This window comes from Zingiber officinale, chromosome 3A (genome assembly GCF_018446385.1).
Source record: "Zingiber officinale cultivar Zhangliang chromosome 3A, Zo_v1.1, whole genome shotgun sequence".
In the NCBI taxonomy this organism is placed as follows: Eukaryota; Viridiplantae; Streptophyta; class Magnoliopsida; order Zingiberales; family Zingiberaceae; genus Zingiber; species Zingiber officinale.
In genome coordinates, this window is record NC_055990.1 from 103,245,628 (window position 1) to 103,266,585 (window position 20,958).

The 20,958-nt window shown below is 35.1% G+C and overlaps 2 protein-coding genes and 1 long non-coding RNA gene across 3 annotated transcripts; all 3 read left to right on the forward strand.

Moving 5' to 3' along the window:
• The first annotated feature begins 6,977 nt into the window (after window positions 1–6,977).
• LOC122053923 lies at window positions 6,978–8,570 on the forward strand. Its single transcript, XR_006132449.1, has 6 exons — window positions 6,978–7,022; window positions 7,508–7,716; window positions 7,822–7,888; window positions 7,994–8,174; window positions 8,254–8,437; window positions 8,509–8,570. It is a non-coding gene; the product is annotated as an uncharacterized LOC122053923 (long non-coding RNA).
• A 657-nt stretch (window positions 8,571–9,227) lies between these two features.
• On the forward strand, window positions 9,228–10,137 carry LOC122053924. The gene is made up of 3 exons (XM_042615830.1): window positions 9,228–9,412; window positions 9,551–9,658; window positions 9,768–10,137. The coding sequence occupies exons 1-3, from the start codon at window positions 9,248–9,250 to the stop codon at window positions 10,134–10,136; spliced, it is 642 nt and encodes a 213-aa protein (XP_042471764.1). The 5' UTR covers window positions 9,228–9,247; the 3' UTR covers window position 10,137.
• Window positions 10,138–19,275: 9,138 nt separating this feature from the next.
• On the forward strand, window positions 19,276–20,743 carry LOC122053925 (ethylene-responsive transcription factor 10-like). Its single transcript, XM_042615831.1, has one exon. It carries the CDS (start codon window positions 19,606–19,608, stop codon window positions 20,569–20,571), a length of 966 nt encoding a protein of 321 aa, XP_042471765.1. The 5' UTR covers window positions 19,276–19,605; the 3' UTR covers window positions 20,572–20,743.
• Window positions 20,744–20,958: the final 215 nt, after the last annotated feature.

Sequence of the window (20,958 nt, forward strand, 5' to 3'; positions counted from 1 at the left end):
TGATAAATTAAAGAAATAAATATCAAATATATGTACTTGTTATTATATTAGGATTAAGAGCACACACTTCCATAATAACCGAGGTCTTTGTTTCTTTATAAAATCAGTATAAAAGAAACGACCTCAAATGGTCCTACTCAATAAACTCTAAGTGTACTAGTGTAATTATAAAGTCAAGATAAACTGATACCTAATTACACTACGACCTTCTAATGGTTTGTTCCTTTCCATTTTGGTCGTGAGCTACTGTTTATAATTTATAAGTTACTGATAACATTATCTTCTGCATATGACACCACATGCTATGTTATTTTCAATATAAATTAATTGAACAACTACAAACAAATGTAGATAATTTGACCAAATTTGATTCTTTATTCAAGACAAATGTTTACAAAAGCTTAGGCTTTCAGTATACACTCCAACAATTCAATCTCCTCTTGGGTAGATTCACCAGTAGGTGCTTCAGGGCAAGGCTCAGTCAGTACAAATTTATAGCATTCAGTAGTAAGAACAATGTCCGGGTTCCTTTTCCAATCTATGTAATTAGGTCCAGTAAGTCTATTCTGTTGAAATATGATGGACAGTGGATTGAAAGTCACAAATAACTTTTGGTCAGAACTCTAAATTTAGAATAATATTGATTCCTCAAACAATACTATTTTAAATTAACCAACACCTCAAAACACCGTGAATTTTGTATGCCACGTTAGTGTGGACGTATACAAATTCAACATTTGTAAAAGGAGGGTTTTATCCCATTAATTTTATTATCTTGTCAACCTAACTTTTTGACAAATAAAATTAATAGTTGGTGTCTTTTGGTCACACAAATAATAGCAGTTACTCCGATGGGGAGGATACTATTAAATGTGTCTAAGTGTATACCATTACTTGACACTAAGTCCATTAATAAGATTATGCCCCTTCCGTTGGGGAAGATCACACGCTCTTAATTAACTTCCTATAGTCATCCAAAAATGGAAGTATGTTCTAGTGATCCACAAACAAGCTCATCCGTTATGGAGGAAGGCACTCAGAGCCAACGCGCAAGCTTGTTTGCATCACTTACAAACCAGTAATGGAGACCATGGGATTTATTTAAAAATCCCTCGCCCACTTAGTTATTTATAAATGAGGAATTTTAACTATGCTAGCCTACTAAACATGTAAACCAACATATACACACAGCACAATATAAAAGCAATAAATAGAAAATCTAATTTTCAACTATTATGGCTTTTATCTTTAGTTGTCCTCCGTGTGTTGTCATCCCAAGCTGCTGCCATATTTGGCCACCGCCACCGGGTCTAGCTGTCGCATCCATCTTGCTCCTAGTTCCGCTGCGCCTCTAGTCCTTAGAAGGTTCCACGCTTTGCAAGATTCGATCCGCGACATAAATAGAATTTTACATTTTTTATCCTATATTTCATTAAAGGAATGTACATGTATCTAGATCAAAAATAAAATCATAATAAAACTAAATACAGCTCCTGCTGTATTTTAATACAATCATGCACACACATATAAATGCCCTTGACATGTCCAAGGGTTCAATCACACACATAATAACTAAAAGCCATAATAGTTGGATCCTGCATCCACAAAGTTAGCACATCCTACTATTAACCTGCCTAAATTATGTATGACATGTGCATAATTAAACTAATACCAAATACACAGAGGCAAAACCCTAGTTCTGATACCAATTGTTGGTTGCTACTCGGAAAACCTAGAGGTTCCACTGTACAAAAATTTTGTACAAAGGTCTGAACCTTTTCCTAGCTACCATGTGTTCTTTTAAATTAAGTTTTGGATCGCCTGCGGAACTTAACACGTTTGATCCAAAACTTAATCTATTCGTTCTTTTAGGTTTTGACTTGGGTCTCCTGCGGAACTTAACACGTTCGACCCAAATCACCTTAAGTTATTAATTCAATTAAATATTAATTTCCATAATCGGTTCCCAGTACTGACGTGGCGAGGCACATGGCCTTCTTGGATATGGGAGCAACCACCACCGACTAGACAAAACCTTTTATAGAAAGCTAATATTTAATTTCCTAAAATAACTTAAGGTTAACCGAAAAGAACAATCAAATCACAAGGAAAAGAAAAAACAAAAGAACACAACATCGAAAAACATATTCGAAATTCTAGAATCGTAAGCCTCTTGTATTTGGTATTACTTCCAAAAATAACTAGTATGATGCGGAAAGAAAAATTACTAGTTATACCTTTTAGAAAGACCTCTTGATCTTCTACCGTATTCCTTTTCTAACCTCGGGCGTTGTGTTGGCAACGATCTTCCGAGATGAGAAACCACCAACCACCTTCTTCTCCTCCTAGCTAGGTTCGGCCACAAAAAGCTTAACCAAGGATGAAGAACAAAATACCAACCAAGCTCCAAGAGATGCTAGCTTTCTCCACTTCTTCTTCTTCTTCTTCTCCATGTAGTATCCGGCCGCCACAAGAGCTCCAAGCCTTTGAGAGTTTCGGCCACCACAAAGAGGGAGAGAGGAAGAGGATGGCCGGCCACTCCAAGGAATAAAAGAGGGAGAGAAATAATAGAGGTTGTATCTTGTGAAGGCACCCTCACCCCTTCTTTTATATTCCTTGGCCTAGGCAAATTAGGAAATTTAATTACAATAAAATTTCCTTAATTTCCTTGACATGATTTAATTGAGAAAAATAAAATAAAATTTCCCAATTTAATCTCTAATGGCCGGCCACATTAAAAGAGATAAATTAGACAAGTTTTAATCAACAATTAAAACTTCCTAATTTGTTTCCGGAAATTTTTAAAATTAAAATTTCTATTTAAAAATCTCTTCATGTTTGATAAAAGGAAATTTCTATAATTTTAATTTTACAACATGTGAATAATTTTTAAAGAGAAAATAAAATATCTCACCAATCTACAAATTAGGAAATAGATCTAATCTCTTTCTTTAATCTTTTGTAGATCTTTTACAAGAGAGATATTTTAATTTTAATTCTCTTTAATAAATTATATCTCCCACATAATAAAAATTAAAATTAAAATCCCTTTTTAAATTAATATGGCCGGCCCCTCTAGCTTGGGTTCAAACTAGGGTCGGCCACCCCAATTTATACCTAGGTCGCCCCTAGCTTGGTTCCCAAGCTAGCTTGGTCGGCCCCCTATTGGTGGGTATAGAAGGTGGGTATAGGTGGGTATAGTACTCTATAAATAAGAGGCTACGATAGGGACCGAGAGGAGTAATTGGTTTTGGTCTCCCGATAAAATTAAGCATCCCGTGTTCGCCCCGAACACACAACTTAATTTTATCAATAATAATTCATTCCACTAGAGAACTATTATTGAACTACCGCACCAATCCCAAATTACATTTTTGGGCTCCTTCTTATTATGAGTGTGTTAGTCTCCCTATGTTTAAGATATCGAATGTCCACTAATTAAGTGAGTTACTGACAACTCATTTAATTAATATCTTAGTCCAAGAGTAGTACCACTCAACTTTATCGTCATGTCGGACTAAGTCCACTTGCAGGGTTTAACATGACAATCCTTATGAGCTCCTCTTGAGGACATTATCAACCTAGTATCTCTAGGACACAGTTTCCTTCTATAATCAACAACACACACTATAAGTGATACCATTTCCCAATTTATCGGGCTTATTGATTCATCGAACTAAATCTCACCCATTGATAAATTAAAGAAATAAATATCAAATATATGTGCTTGTTATTATATTAGGATTAAGAGCACGCACTTCCATAATAACCGAGGTCTTTGTTTTTTTATAAAGTCAGTATAAAAGAAACGACCTCAAATGGTCATACTCAATACACTCTGAGTGTACTAGTGTAATTATACAGTCAAGATAAACTGATACCTAATTACACTATGACCTTCTAATGGTTTGTTCCTTTCCATTTTGGTCGCGAGCTACTGTTTATAATTTATAAGGTACTGATAACATTATCTTCTGCATGTGACACCACATACTATGTTATCTACAATATAAATTAATTGAACAACTACAACTAAATGTAGACAATTTGACCAAATATGATTCTTTATTCATAATGAATGTTTACAAAGCTTAGGCTTTCAGTATACACTCCAACACTTTTGTCTATATATAGATGACATACTTATCATTGGGAGTAATATAAGATTATCAAATCCACTAAAAACATGTTGAACTAAAGATTTGACATGAAAGACATAAACCTAGCTAATGTGATTATAGGAATCAAAATTTTAGATCAACGGAAGGACTTATTCTTAGTCAGACTCACTATATGGATAAAATTCTTGAGAAGTTTACCAAGGGTGATACTGTGTTGGCACAAACGTTGATAGATATGAGTCAACATTTATCAAAAATCGAGGTAAAAGTATCTCTCAAATAGAGTACTTTCGAGTGATTGGAAGTCTGATGTACCTAATGAGTTGTACACAACCAGACTTGGCCTACGTAGTAAGTAAACTGAGTAGGTACATGAGTAATCCTAGTGTTGAGCATTGGAAAGGGATAACAAGAGTACTGAGGTACTTGAGATATACTCATAAATATAGACTACACTATACGAGATATCTTGCTGTGATTGAAGGATACAGTGATGCGAGTTGGATACGAGTGGATATGTATTAACTCTGGGAGATGCAGCTATTTCTTGGAAATCTTCTAAGTAAATGGTAATAACTAGATCTACCATGGAATATGAGTTTGTGGCTCTTGACAAATGTGGTAAAGAGGTTGAATGACTACGACAATTCTTAGAAGATATTTTAAGATGGTCAAAACCTGTACCGGCAATTTTCATAAATTGCGATAGTCAATCAGTAATCGGTTTGGCATAAAGCCATCTATATAATGGTAAGTCAAGATATATACGTCGTAGACATAATACCATTAGTCAACTACTCTCAATGAGAGTTATCGTTGTTAACTATGTGCATTCAAAGGATAATTTAGCAGATCCATTAACCAAGAAGTTAAACAAAGAGTTACTTACAAGTTCATTGTGAGGTATGGGCTTGATGTCGATGAGAAATATTGATGCAAAGGAAATCCAACCTATGCAGACTGGAGATTCCAAGAACTAGGTTCAAAGGGACAACTTAATTGTACTGATAAAGTTGTTCACTATAGGGGAACGACCTAATGGATCCATGAAGGATGGAGGTTGAGCATACGACTTTTAATGATCCAAGTAGAGTAATGAGGAATACTCTTAAGAGATCACCTATGTGAGAAAGAATTGGGCCGCTTCGAAGAGAATTGGAGGCAAAATTCTTAAAACTTCTCACAGAACTAGGCATGTTCATGTTTAAGAACAAACACACTCATGAGAACTGAGTTGTATCAGGAAGAGTCTTAGGTGAGATATGTCAATGCTTGCATAGACGGCAGAATAGTTCAAGGACATCACGTCTACTGTCAGCTAGTAAGCAAATAGATCTTCACAAGGAAAGATTCAACGGGGTAAAACCTACATGTTCTATATTGGACTCAACTGTTGAATGCTATTACATACTCTATCTCCATTCATGTGGGGGATTGTTGTATATATGTGAATGGAGAAGAGGTGAAAGAGGGAAGAAGCTCCATTGTGAATGGGACTTTAGTCTCACATTGGGAGTTTCAAGGTATATTGGTTAGTTTTATATTTATTCACATGCATTGATGATGTGAACAAATGCATGGGGAGAGACTCTCTCTCACGCGTGGGTGCGTGCGGGGGTACAAATCCAAGGCCCGGATTGCACTGAACTAAGTTAGCTTGTGTGCGAGCACTACCTATGCGTTGAATGCGAGATTGGTTAGGGCAAAATTTGCCTAAGTAGAACAACCAATATTTTGTCACATAGACCTTTTTGCTGCTTATTTAAGGGTGTAACAGATGCATTAATTAGAGATTAATACAGCTAAGTGAGACGTTGATGTTTCAGAACTCAATGAATAATGATCATTAAACGACTATTAATGTTGTCCATTGATCTGAGCTCGTATAAGGAGACTACGACCACAAACAAAATATACACACAAAAAAGCATAAGTTCTCCACCTACGTTACCCTCTTCCTTTGTCGTGCAACTCTTGCTCAGTGGAGTGCCCATGATAGTAGTCGGGTATCACTCAGTTCGTTGTGACCATCAGTGCTTGGTGGGAATCATGGTTAACCATTGTATCCTGGGAAACAGACGACCCGAGTATACCTCAAAGCACAGCCGGAGGTGGGGCGAATATGTTTCAAGAAAATTACGTCGAGCGTAGACCTCGATATGCTCGCCCGATTGGTCTCTCTGTTGGCCTGGTCGGCCTCTTAATTGCACGGTTGATCGCTCAGTCCGCTCAGCTGACACTACAAGAAAACAGGGTATCAGAAACAGAATTTTAAAACGGAACAAAAATTTGTTTTAAATTTTAATAAATTATAAACGGATTTGCTACGGAAATATTATTTCGTTTAACTTAAAAAAAATTAATATAGAAAAAAATTTTAAAACGGATTTTAAAATAAATTAGAAACAAAATTTATAAATTAATTTTTATAAACAAAAATAAATACGAATTAGCAACAAAATTTGATACGAAACTAATTTTTGTTTGTAAATCTGTTTAAAGTTGTTTTAAACAGAAAATAAATCTGTTTATAAAGTATATAATATGAGAAATAAATTATTAAATAATTATAAATATATTTTATTTTAAATAATAAAAAAGCCTAAACCTATTTGAGCGTTTCTCTCCCAAATCTCGCACTCGCGTTTTCTACTTCGTCGGCGCACACGAACGATTTCTTCTCCGGTTGCACACACACGATTTCTCCTCCGGCTTGCACGCGATCTTCTTCTCCGGTCCCAAATCAAGCACGGCTTTAAGACAGGCATGGCTCTGACTTAAGGGGCAAGCGATCTTCTTCTCTGTCTCCAAATCACGCACGCACAACCCTCCGGCTTAAGGCGCACACGATCTTCTTCTCCGGTGTTCTTTCTACGATCCACTGAACAAGCTTAAGCTCAGGTATCTCATTTGCTTCTTTTCCAGCCTTCTTCTCTGTTCTAGAACGCGCAACACCAGTTGTCTCCTACTCATGCGATCGAGGTCATTCGTGTGACCTAATCGCGCGGTGGCTGTTGCACACGAAGCTAGTCGCTTGCACGACCTAATTGGTTGCTACCTTGGCACTACCGCAGCCACCACATTGGTTGCCTTGGTCGTCTTGGCTGCTGTCTTTCCCCTGCCGTGGCCTTGGTCATGTTTTTTTTATTTATTGTTTTATTAATAAAATTGTTTTTTCAACAAGATATTATTATAACAATGTTTTAATATTGTTATTTTCTTGCTGTGCATACAAGTTGTCATCCAATTGAAGCAGTAACAAAACTTGATTTTTTTATGTTCTTGTTTCTTATATAATCTAATTCTAGATTGAGATTGTCATAGTTGTAATTATTGTATGTTAACTATATAATCTCAAGTAAACTTATCATGATGAGATGGATCAGGTACTATAAAGTATAAACCATCATACCAAGAGTTATTCATGCAAACTGATACAAGCAATGGTCATGATTCAACAATTTCTGCTTGTGAAAAGGGTTATATTTCTGACTACCATCGATTTGGATGGCTATGATTTTTAGCTCTCTGCATACATGCACTTGGACGCTTCAAGGATCTTGTGGCATGTACTAATGGACTAGTTTCTATACTGGTTAGTCTGTGGAACATATATTTCAAACTTCTATGCCAGTGTATTTTATTGTAGAAACATTTTCTTCACTTCCAAAGCTCCTTATTACTGTTTTTTCCCATGTAGGCTATACTTATTCTCCATTAGCCCAAGCATATCAGGAAATTTAGTATTCAAGACTCACCAATCTTTGGTAATTACATCCTGTACCTTTTTTTTTGTTTCCAGTATTGTGAATCAATTATTTGTATACTGTCTCATCTTAGTTGTGATTGCTAATATGACATTCCATTTTCAGCTAAACGGTCAGATAAGGGAGTCAACCTTTTAGCTTCTCTATGCTAGAAAATATGATGCCTCATAGGGCAAACTGCGAGGAGTAATGGAAATGACAAATAACTTGATAGTGGGCATATTGAAAAAAAAACCACAAGAAGCTTCATATGCAAGGAATGAATGTCTAGCTTATATCGACACAGGTCTTAAGCCATCTTTACTGCTCTTTTACTTCATACACTTTCTAATATTTGTGTCATAATAGTTATTTCTATGTTATAGATGGCTTGACTTATTTTGATAACCTCTTGGAGGAAAAGTCATTAAAGTCAAGTATATTTATCTTAGAGAAAGATTATGAAGATGCAATCCTTAGCTAGATGAGCGAATGTTTGTTAATGACAGTGAAAGTATAGTTGGTAGTGGAAGCTTATCTGGAGGCGCTATTAACATGTGTGGAACAAAGGTATGGTTATGCAGCAATATGCTTCTAATTTATCGCAATCCGTCTGATTGTTTGATGTTATTCAATCGTAGAGAAAGTATGAGTTAATTGCTTCACCAACAAAGTCTATCACAAGTCCATTGTCTCCACTCATGTTCTCCTGGTTCTCCTTGGTCATAGGATGAGGTGGGAAGACAAATTTCATATGATAACGTGATTAATGATGCAAGATACGAAGAAGATAGTTCATCAGTAGTTCGACGAAGAGGACCTAATCACGGGTTTCAAATTCCAACCAATATTGATGAACGGACTCAAATAAATGTGGTTATGAATAAGTAAGTCATATGACCTTTTAAATTTATTAAGTTTTGATACTTTTGTATTAAATTAATTTTGTTGTTATAATATTCTTAATTTTGTTATCTTTAGATTTGTCGAAAATGAGGTTCCTCGTGAAATTACAAATGATATAAAAGGAGTGATTAAAGGAGTATGGCCAACGTGGAAAAAGGTGCCTAATCATATTAAAGATTTACTTTGGAAAAATTTTAAGGTAAGTAATACATTTTTTAATTAGAGCAGCCATTGATTATTTATTCACATATGATATTATATATAATCATTGATTATTTATTTGTTTTGATGCAGTTGAGATATAATTGAGATAATTTTACCGACAGAGAAATGAAAAAGGTATGGAATGAAAATTCAAGTGAGAGATACAGGGCATCCATTCATTTGGCTAAGAAAGTAGCATTATCATCTGCACAAGAAGATTTAGGAAGGAAACCAGGCATATTATATATGATAGGTAGAGGACCTGATTGGATGGAAGCTAATATATGGAATGACTTGGTTAAAATTCATTGGAATAAAGAAGATCACAAGATTAAATGTGAAATTGCATGGAAGAATAAAATGACAGCGAAGGATGAGTCTACTACCAAGCATACTGGGGATTCAATTTCTTTTGGATCACACCGTGAGAGAATGGTAACTTTCCTTTTCTAACATGTTTATTCCATTAATTTACACATTCGATAAATTTATTATATATTTGACATTTAGATGTAAATTCAATGTATCTCATTTGTTTTATTTTATATTGACATGTATTATATATGATTGTAGAAAAAAGATTTGGGACGAAATGTGGATGAATTTGATGTTTTTGAACGAATGCATAAAAGAAAGCAAGGTATTGGAGAGTTTGTGGATAACAAATCAGCTCGAGTTAGTGTAAGTCAACATAATTAATTATTCATTAATTTTCTATTAGCTTATATTAATTCTTACTTGTTGGTTTTTATATTTGTTAAACTAATATAAGCTCTTGTAATATGGACAGGAACAATATAAAGAGAGACAAAATGTTGATGATCAGTCTACTCGACCTTCATTCAATCTCAAATCATGGTGTGATGTGGTGGGCGACCCATGTAAGGGGAGGGTGTACGGATTTGGACTCAATCAACATTTTAGAAGATCATACAATGGAAATTCCAATGAAATGTGCTCTCATGAGAAGAACAAGGAATTATCTCAAGAAATTGAAGACATGCGTGCTATTAGCAAGAGGATGGAGGAAGAAATTACTGAAAGCAAAAATAAATTGGAACTCGTTATCAAAGAAAATAGACAGAGGGAAGAACAACTTATCGAGGAAGGTAGGCAAAGAGAAGAAAATCTAAAAAAGATGGTTCGTAAAATGATTTAAGAGGCGGGATATACAAATCATTTATATCCAGGAGGATCTGGTCCCCGTGAGCGCCGTGATAAGCGAAATAAAGATTAAATATTGATGTTATCTTTGATTAATAGTTAAATGTATTTAGATGATGTGAATATTTACTTATTTCAATATTAATTTTATGATACTTTTGCATTAGAAATTAATTGTTTTAAAAATTTTAAATTTATTTGAAATGTGTGCATGTTAAAAGTATCATGTAGATGATAAATATAAATAATAATATAAATTTAATGATAAATTTAAAAATGAAGCTATATATAGATTTATAAATAAAATTATAAACGGATTTATAAACAGATTAAAATTATATTTAATATGTTATTTGAGACAAATTAATAATGAGTTTAAAACAAAATTTGAGACAGAATTTATAAACCAAATTATAAATGAATTTATAAACAAATTAAAATTATATTTTTTAGGTAATTTGAGACAGACTAATGACAGATTTAAAACAAAATTAGAAACAGAATTTATATTTTTCAATTAATTTCATTTGGTCAAATAAAAACAGATTCATAAACAAATTTTTAATTTGTTTATGAAATTTGAGACGGAATATTTCCGTATCAAATTTAGCCACGGGGGTTTCACTAACGAATATTGGAAACGGAATATTCCGTCTCAAATATTCTTTAGAGACGGAAAAATGACTATCAAAGACGGAATTTTTCGTCTCTGAAGCCTTATTTTCTTGTAGTGTGAGCACTACTCCCTCGGCCTCTTTGTCTGCTCGACTACAAGCCCGTCTGGCCGCTCGCTCAGTTTTCTCGGCCGGTCACTCGCTCAGCCGCTCACTCGGTTCGTTAGACTTCTCGGCCCTTTGCCCGGTCAGACATTTAGCCGATTTGCTCACTTAGCTGCTTCGCTCATCCGACCGCACACTCACTCGGTCGCCCGGCTCGCCCGCTCGACCACTCGGCTGCTCGACCTCTCTGTCCTCCCAGTCGGCCTCTCTGCTCACCCGATCAGCCTCTCTGCTTACCCGATCAGCCTCTTTCCCGACCGAACACTTGGCTGCCCGCTCGCTCAACCCGAACAGTCGTTCTACCTGCTCAGCTGATCTTCCTACTCGAGCGATTTGCCCGCTCGGCCTCTTATCTCGTTCGGTCACCACTATACAGTCTGCCTTCAACACTTTATAGAAAATCAACCTCTGCTGGCAGTTTGAGATTATCTGCTCAGGTCATCTTGACAGATAAGTGAATTTAATTCTGTGTATTTAAATTCAGCTAATTCTCCAATATCTCTGGCAACATGTTGTTGTGTTCAATAAACTTAACAATTGGTTATAAGCTGACTTTGTGATTTATTTTTTTTCACATAATTTGGGGATGTACTGTGTGAGACGCCTTAAACAAACGTAATCACCTTTTACTACAATAGAGGATCATCATTGTTTTTTTATAATTTAGATATTTAATTTTTACTATCCGACTAGTCTTAAAGGTGATCGGTCCAGTTCCACCGAAATTTCCCATTGACTATCGGAGTAAATCGTGTTTTTCAAACTCTCCAAGTGTAATGGGTTGAAAATATAATCAAAACCACACATTAAAAGTACATGAAACATATCATAAATTTATAAGATAAAAGATATCTCCATTGCTTTGAGACCTTTTGGGTAGAGCTCACAAATAAATACATAAAAGTTTAAGCTCAAAGTTGACAATATCAAGTTAATAGTGATCGGATACTTAAGGGAAAAATCAGAACGGATCAAGGATGATCGGATTCTTGAGGAGAGACTAGGACTATAAAAATAATGATACTCTTTCGTTTGAGTTGTAGATGATAAAAAAATATAATCAAAGTCTAATATTAAAAATATATTAAAAATATATTAAAAAATCATAAATTTATAAGATAAAAGACTTTTAAGATAAAGGTCAAAAATAAATTCATAAAATCTTAGATTCAAAATGGATAATATTATACTAGATATATAATTTTTTTTTATCCTCAACGCATCCACACCCGCTTATGTAGAAATAGTTATTATTCTAAATTTAACATTTTTTATAAAAAAAACCACTTACATTAAATTCCCTTTCAATTATCTAAATTTAGATTTATGATACAATGTTTCTCCAATTATCGAGAATGAAATTCTTTACCATAAAAATAAAATAATATTTCTTTTCAATTTTTAACCAATTAAATTCTTTATTATTACATATATAATAATTTAAAAGAGAAAATAAAATAATTAAAAATAAAGATAATAAAGATTTTAAGATAATTGATATAGTGTATAGTAAAAAATAATTATTATCCTAAAATTAAACAATATTATAAGAAAACTGAGGTCCATTCTATATTTTTACCAAACTCTCATCATGCATAAGTATATAACAAAGATTTTGGCTCACATTATCTTTTGTTTGACCTCGTTGAAACAGAAAATTTAGGAAGCCGTTGACTTTTAAGCTTCTCGAGATCTTTGACTTTTAACATAAAGTTATTGCTCCCTCCCAAAAACATGGAGAATCAATCTAGTCAGTCAGAATCATCAAAAGCTACTAAATACACTTCCCGTGAGAAAAAAAAATATTCCACGGTCGAACAATAAAAGAAATTAAAATTAAAATTTTAAATATATATAAATTATATTTTAAATTTATTTGATGGACGAATTAAAAACAAGTTCAGTCCAAGATGAATGTAGTGAAATTTAAATATTAAATTATAAAAAAATATAAATTAATGCATGAACATGATACGGATAATATTAATTAGTTACTGATATAATGCACGAGTCGTGATATTTACAAATAGGGATAAAAAAAATGAGGAAAACTGAATTAGGAGTGTTGTGAGAGCTGAAAATGGAGAGTTAGTGAGGTGCACGTTTGGTGAGCAGTTTGGTTGTGAGTGAAGAGTGTTCAATAATTAATTAATTAATTATTAATTAGCGGAAAAGAATAGATCTGAATTTTTTAATATTTAATTGAGGTATATATATATTACCAAGTATTCATATCTTACCATCAAAGTCATCTTAGAATAGATGATTTGATCTCATATTCTGTCCACTAAGTAAATTAAGAAATACTCATGATTATTCATCTAGAGTACTGGTCAGTGTCTTTAGATTTATCATCCAATTCGAGAAAAAATATCTTACAATACGTCGTAATTGAGATTCAAACCGTAAATATTTGATTAACCGTCGAAGTGTCTAACTACTTCATCAAAGCCCCAAGGGCAAGTGTATCTTCTTCCTTATTCATATAGAAGATAAATTCAAAGTTAAATTTATTAGGACATGTAAAAAGCCAGGGGTGAATAGTTTTGATCACTTTTTGAACTTAATTTGTAGCAAAAAATTTAAAGTAATGCTAACCACGTTATTTTACTTGTTATCCACCTTCTTAAGATAACTAATCTAAGGATCCACTCCTCACTCTCATAGATGTACCATGAAAATCTCCATTCCGGAGGCAGAGAGACCTCATACAAGCTCAAACACGATAATATAACAACAAAACAAGAACACAAACATAAAATACAATCGAGAACAACTTTAGGGTGCGTTTGGTTCAAGTCATCATGTATAACCTTGGTTATGTGATTACCAGGTAATCACATAACCAAAGTTATGAGGAATAAAACATAACCAAATGTTGTTTGGTTCAACCTAGGTAATGCAACAAAAATTTGTTTGTTTGAAGGTTTTAATGAATACCCTAGTTTAATATTTTACCGTATTACCCTCAGTTACAAAACTAACTATACATATTATTATTATTATTATTATTATTATTATTATTATTTATTTTTTAATGATTTTTTTACTTTTCTTTTTCCTGTATATTTTTTTTTACTTTTTTATGTGTTTTTTTATTTTTTAATGTTTTTTATATTTTTTATATTATTTATATTTATATTTTATATTTTTTTACATTTTTTAAAATTTTAATTTTTATTTATTTATTTTATTTTTAAATTTTTTTATTTTTTAAATTTTAAATTTTTATATATTTTTTATTTTTTATTTTTTTTAAAAAAAAATTTTAAAAATTTTAATTTTTTATTTTTTTTATTTTATAAAATTTTTTAAATTTTTATTTTTTTTTTATTTTTAAAATTTATATTTTTTAATTTTTTTAAATTATTTATTTTTTAAAAAAAAATAAATTTTTTTATTTTAATATTTTTTTACATTTTTTTCTCTTTTTTTCATGTTTTTTCTTATTGGAGGGTATTTTTTGTAAAAAAAATTTGTTAACCCCGGAATCAAGAAAAACCTTAGTTTTTTGGGGTTTTCCGATTTCGGGCTGCATGACCCTTTTGCTGACATGTCGGGCATGGAACATTACTCAGGAATCATCGAATACCTAAACCAAACAAGGTTTTTGTTGATAACCTTGGATGGATAACCAAGGTTATCAATAATAACCCCGAACCAAACGCACCCTTAGGGTTTACAATGAGGAACTTTGTGATACTTACTCTTTTCTTACTTTGGATTGCCTCTTGATGGATGGAAATGCAAAAACGCTTCGCTCCAAAACTCCCAAGAATAGCCTCTAGCAAGTGTTGTTCAAAGCTTCGCGAAAACACCTTTTCTAGGGTTTCTTTGACTCCTCTTAATCGATTGACTTACCCCCAATCGATTGTCTTGTCAGCTTAACCATTCAAAATATAAAGAATGGCTCTTTTTTGCCCATCTAATCAATTGATGAGTTATACCAATCGATTCAGCAGCTTCTAATCAATTGCCCCAATTGATTTAGAAGTTTTCTGTTATAGCGAGAATCTCTCAATCGATTTCCTAATTAATTCTAGCACCTCTGTACTCTCGTAAACAACCTTCAATCAATTACCCTAATCGATTAGTGGAGCCTAAATCAATTACCCCCATCGATTCCAAGCCTTTCTGTTCTCACGCGAAAATTGTTGAGACACTCTAGGAGCTAGGAGGTGAATAGCTTGTTCGCTTTGTCGATGATGATCTTTTGTAGCGGCAAACATGAAGTAAACCTCCCCAATGCTAACAATCGATTGGTGGAGCCTGAATCAATTGCCTCAATCGATTCCAAGCCTTTCTGTTCTCACGCGAAAATTGTTGAGACACTAGGAGCTAGGAGGTGAATAGCTTGTTCGCTTTGTCGATGATGATCTTTTGTAGCGGAAAACATGAAGTAAACTTCCCCAATGCTAACATAAAGAATTTTATTTAGTATCTACCTCAACAAGGTGACTAATTCAAGGATTTGACCATCTCTCACACATCCACTATGAAATAACTCCTTCTCGGAAACACTCAGGAGGTGAAAAAACCTCTTACAAGCTCTCAACAAGAATACAACACAAACAAGAAGTAAATATAAGAAGAAATGAAAAACCTCTTCTTGCTTGATCTCTTGTTACTTGTAAAACACCTCTTGAACCTTGGAAGTATAGCAACACTTGTCTCCAAAAAACTTTAAGAATTGGTGGCAATGGTAAAGAAGATGTGTGTAAGAGCTCTTCGTGCAACGATCATGAAACCCTTTTCTAAGGCTTCTTCGTGCGCCTTAATCACTTAAGGAGATGCTTAAGTGATTACCACATTAGCAACCTGCAGAAACGACTAGTTTTTGAACCTCAAGCGATTACTCCAATCGCTTAAGCTATGCTGAATAGATTAGATAGATCGATTCAGCAACTCACTGTACTTTGCGAAGAGCAGCTCTTAAGCGATCAACCTGATTGCTTACCGAGCTTAAGCGATTACCCTAATTGCTTAAGCATGTCGCAATCGATTATCCTAATTGATTACGACCCTTTTTGTTTGATCACTAAAGACCCGTAAGCAATTAAGGAGCCTTACTTAATCACTTACCAACCTTTCTGTTTCCTCACAGAAAGGTTCTTAAGTGATAACCATGATCAATTAAGCTCTACCAAATTGATTGTCCTAATTGATTTGGCAATCCTAGCTTCTAAACTTGAGTCCTAGGATTCCTTGCCCAGCATCCGATTAATCGTGACCTATTGGGACTCCTCATTGCTTTGCATCTGGTTAATCATGACCTGTTGAAATTTTTTCACCAAGTGTTCGGTCAATTATTTGACCCACTTGGACTTTTCTCCTCGTACCAAGTGTCCGGTCCTCCATGACTCACTTGAACTTCCAAACACTAAGTGTCCGGTCAATCTTTGATCCACCTAGATTTTTGAATGACCGATTTCACTCACTAGGACTTTTTACTAGCTAGCTTTACTCACTAGTGTTTTTCCACCTAGCTTTACTCACCAGGATTTCTTCATTGTCTGATTTCATTCATCAGGACTTTTCTCATTTGTCTAGCTTCACTCATCAGGACTTTTTATCTGTCTGGCTTCACTCACTGAGACTTTCTCATTATCTAGCTTCATTTACTAGGATTTTTCAACTGCTTGACTTCACTCACTAGGACTTCCATCGGCCTGACTCCACTCACTAAGACTTCCCAACTACCTGACTTTACTCACTATGACTTCCATCTGCCTGGCTTCACTCACTAAGATTTTTCAACTGTTTGACTTCACTCACCAGGACTTTAATCTGTCCAACTTCACTTACTAGGACTTTCCACACTATATGTCCGGTCAACACTAATCCACTTAGATTTTCTTCTTTTACCAACCTTTCTGTTGGTCTTACCCTTGTCTAACTTACAGTTAGGACTTCCTAGTCAAGTATTTGATCAAATTTAACCTACTTGACTCTTCTAGTTAACCTTTAACCGTCAATCTCTCAAATGGATAATTGCACCAACAATCTTCATATATTATCAAATATCAAAACTCAAATATCAAGATTCAAACTTGAGCTAACTCAAGTTTAGTCAACCTAGTCAACTTTGACCAAGGGAAAGTTGCACTAATAAAAATATCTTTAATCGATTGTCCTAATCAATTAACATAAGTCCTAATTGAGTAGTCAATCGATTCAGAGCCTTATTGTGCTTCACAAAAACCTCCCAATCAATTAGGCAATAAGCCTACTCGATTAGAGCAGGTCACAATTGATTAGGCCATCGATTGAGCTAATTAATTGTCCAACCTTAAACTCTAAACTTGAGTTTAGGGTTCCTTTGCCCACCCCTAAAGTTATATGTGACTCGTTGAGATTTTTCATTGCCTCCAGTCAACCTTTGACCCACTTGGACTTTTCATCTCGTGTCAACTCCTGTTAGACTTTTGATCACCAAGTATTTAGTCAACTTTTGACCTACTTGGACTTTTTCTTTATGTAACCCAGCTAGGAGTTCCATTGCCTAATTCTCAACTAGATCTTCACTGCCTAGCCTCATTAAAACTTTCACTGTCTAGTTTCATTTGATAAGATTTTTTTTGTTGCCTACTTCCCAACTAGGTCTTCATTGCCTAGTTTTGCTACAACTTCTAGTGTTTGACTTTACTCACTAGAGTTTTTCCATTACCTAACCTCCAGTTAGAACTTTCCATTGCCTAACTTTCAATTAGAATTTCTCGTTACCTAACTTCTATTTGGGACTTCTCTAGATAAGTATCCGATTTTCTCTTGTCCTATATAACTTTTCTCTCACATATTGTCAAATATTAAAACTCAACCTTGAGTCAACTCAAACTTAATTAAACTGGTCAATCTTTACCCGAGAATGATTGCACTAGTAAAATTTATACACACTCCATATTTTACTACAACCCAGTAGAGATGTGTTTTCCATTTGTTTAGTTTGTAGGTCATATTTTTTATTTTTTAATCTAAATAAAATTAGGATTATTTTTTTTTAATTTATAAAGTCATTTTAGGCATATTAGGTTGATAAAAATTGGCCCAACTAATAGAACTAGATTGTTTTTCATATTCAATTGCTTAGCTTTTTCGATCCATTTTGAGGTCTAAGGATCTATCGAACCAACTAGTCGTATTTTGATTTCATCTAAGAGTGAAATATAAAAAGAAAATGAAATGATCTAAATATAAAAAAGGAAAATTTGAGAATTGTATACCATCTTCTTATTTGCTTGGAATGGAATAAAAAAAGCAGGTAAAAATTAAAAGGGCACACTTGATTATTTGAATTGCCAAAAGAATATATAATTTTAAAAAAAAAAATCAAAAGTGCGCTCAATCATATTTCTTATACCGATGATATCCTTATTCTGTTATAACAATTATGGAGTAGTTGCTATGTAAAATTAAATTAATTCAATTTTATAAAAAAACTATATATAAAATGCTTTTATATAATTTTTTTTTTATCAACTTGATCAATATAATTGACTATTGCATTGCTGTAGCAATCAATTAATTGACTAAAATACTGTTGAATCCTGTAATTAGTGGTTGCTATACTATTTTTAAACTGAATTTGACTATGTTGAAGTAATTTTGATCAACAATTTCAATCAATTTAGTCTTTTATATATTTTTTATAAAAATACTTTATGCACAATTTTTAAATTAAATTGAATTAATTTATTTTATATAATATAGCAGCAATAATAATGTTGAAATAAGAGTTTTTTTTATATGAGAAATATGATAGGCATCCTTTAATTTTTTTTAAAAAAATACCCTTTTGACTATTATGATAATTAAAGCCCCTTTTAATTTTTATCAAAATAAAAAATAAAGAAAAAATTTATAATTATATCCTTTAGTTTTATTTCCTTATATTTTTTTCAATTGGATGGAATTAAACTCTTTATTCTTTCCTATTTTCAACCTCCGTCAAATTTCAAATCAGGATTTGTAATTTGGAATTATAGAGGATCAAAGTGAAATTATCCTCTGAGTACGGAACACTCCCCATTGAACCACGCATACGTTCAGCGATCGTCGCGGGGGCTATCGCCGCCTCCTCTCTCGATGGCTTCGGAAATAAATAAAAATCATCTTTTTACCGACTCGATCGATCCAAAATATGTAAAAATAAAATAAAATAAAATAAAATAAAAAAATTTACTGATGTGTCTATTGATCCAATAAAACCGATGGTTTTCCATAAATTCCCGACACTTCATTGCTTTGAAGCTTGAACAGATCTCTGTGTTGTTGCTGCTCTGCTCCTCTTCTTATTCTTCGTCTTCTTCTGGTCAATCTTCTTGTTCTGTGAGATCATTTGCGGGCGATTCGAATTCTTTTAGGTAGATTCTGTTCCCTTTTCTGATACGAATCCGACAGGATTTGGTAATGTTTGGTAGTTTGAAATGGACGTCTCGTGGAACCACAACGCTAGCGAATCCGCAGTCCGATCGCTCAGTGGTTTAGCAGATTGGATTCTGGAGATTTGGTAGCCTTTTAGTATTATGAACAATCTTGGATTTTTGTCGTTGTTCTTCTGTAAAACAATGGCAGATTTTGTTTTGTTTGTTGGATTCGTTCTTGAGGTTTTGGGATGGTAAAGGTGTGATTTTTATGGCGGCTTCTTAATGTTTTCATGGCGGATGCAGGTGAAGGATTAGAGCGGCGATGAAGAAGGCGGAGCGCGTTGTCGAGGCGGCGGCGAGGAGCGGGTCGTCGCGGGCGAAAAGGCGGAAGGTGGTGGAGGTTTCAGGGCCGCGGGTGGTCCGCATCTTTTGCGTTGACCACGACGCCACGGATTCATCTGGCGACGAGGGGGGCGGGTGTCGCCGCGTGCGGCGGGTCGTGCACGAGGTTCCGTTGGAAGGCGCGGCGGAGGCCGAGAAGGGAAGAGCTGCAGCCAGGGCGAAAAGGCGGGCGGAATTGCCACCGGCAGCGGCGGCGGAGGCTAAGGACGGTGTTGGCAAGGAGGGCGGCGAGCCGAAGTATCGCGGCGTCCGGTGTCGGCCATGGGGGAAGTACTCGGCGGAGATCAGGGACCCAATTCGGCGCATCCGGTTGTGGCTCGGCACATTCAACACCGCCGAGGAGGCCGCGAGGAGCTACGACTGCGCCGCCATCAGGTTGCGTGGCCCTGGTGCCACCACCAACTTCCCCATCGCGGCCGCTGCCACCAAGTCCGTCTCGTCTTCTCTGCCACCGCGGCGTCATAAGTACTCAGACACCAACATCGCCTCCACATCCGGCGCGTACGACTCCGGAGAAGAATCTCCTCCCGACGTCACATCTCCGACCACCGTTCTCCGCGGCTTCGCCCCATCCTCTGCCGCCACCGCCACCGTGCCGGAACAAAAGTTCAAACTCCCGGCTACGGCCTTCCCGGCCATCCCGCCGCCGTTGGACCTGGGCGAGTTCCTTCTTTTCAAAGAAGAGGAGGCTGTCTTCGATGGCCTGCTAAGCTTCAACACCCCGGAGCCGCTCGGTTTCTTCCACGACCACGACGCGCCGATCGACTTCGTGGAGGAGGACTTGGACGACGCCTTTATCGGCTCAGGGCTCGAGGACTTCACCTCCGATGATCTTCCCGGTGACATTGCCGACTATTTCGCTGTCGACCCCTTCGCTGCCGTCTGATCCTTCACATCCCTTCGCCGGATAGCGATCAATTGGCCATTCTACAAAAATTATCCGATCATTTATTATTTATTATTTATTATTTTTTAATTATTATTATTATTATTATTAGTATTATCGTTAAAAAAATGTCTCCGTTAAGCGACGTAACGGATTCAGGCGAGTTTTCTAAGTATTTCTTTTCGGAACCAATAAAAGTAAAAAAGCTTAATAGATAGCTTATATATATATTTTTAAATGTAGTACTTGTGGGCCAGCCCACGTCCCTGGAGGACACGTGGTGGTGAGTTATAGCCACTTGACTCACTTGCCTCGATCATGCTGGTTAATTGAGTGGACTGGACTAGTCATGTTAGTTGAGCTAATCAAGTTGAACTATTTCGGTGG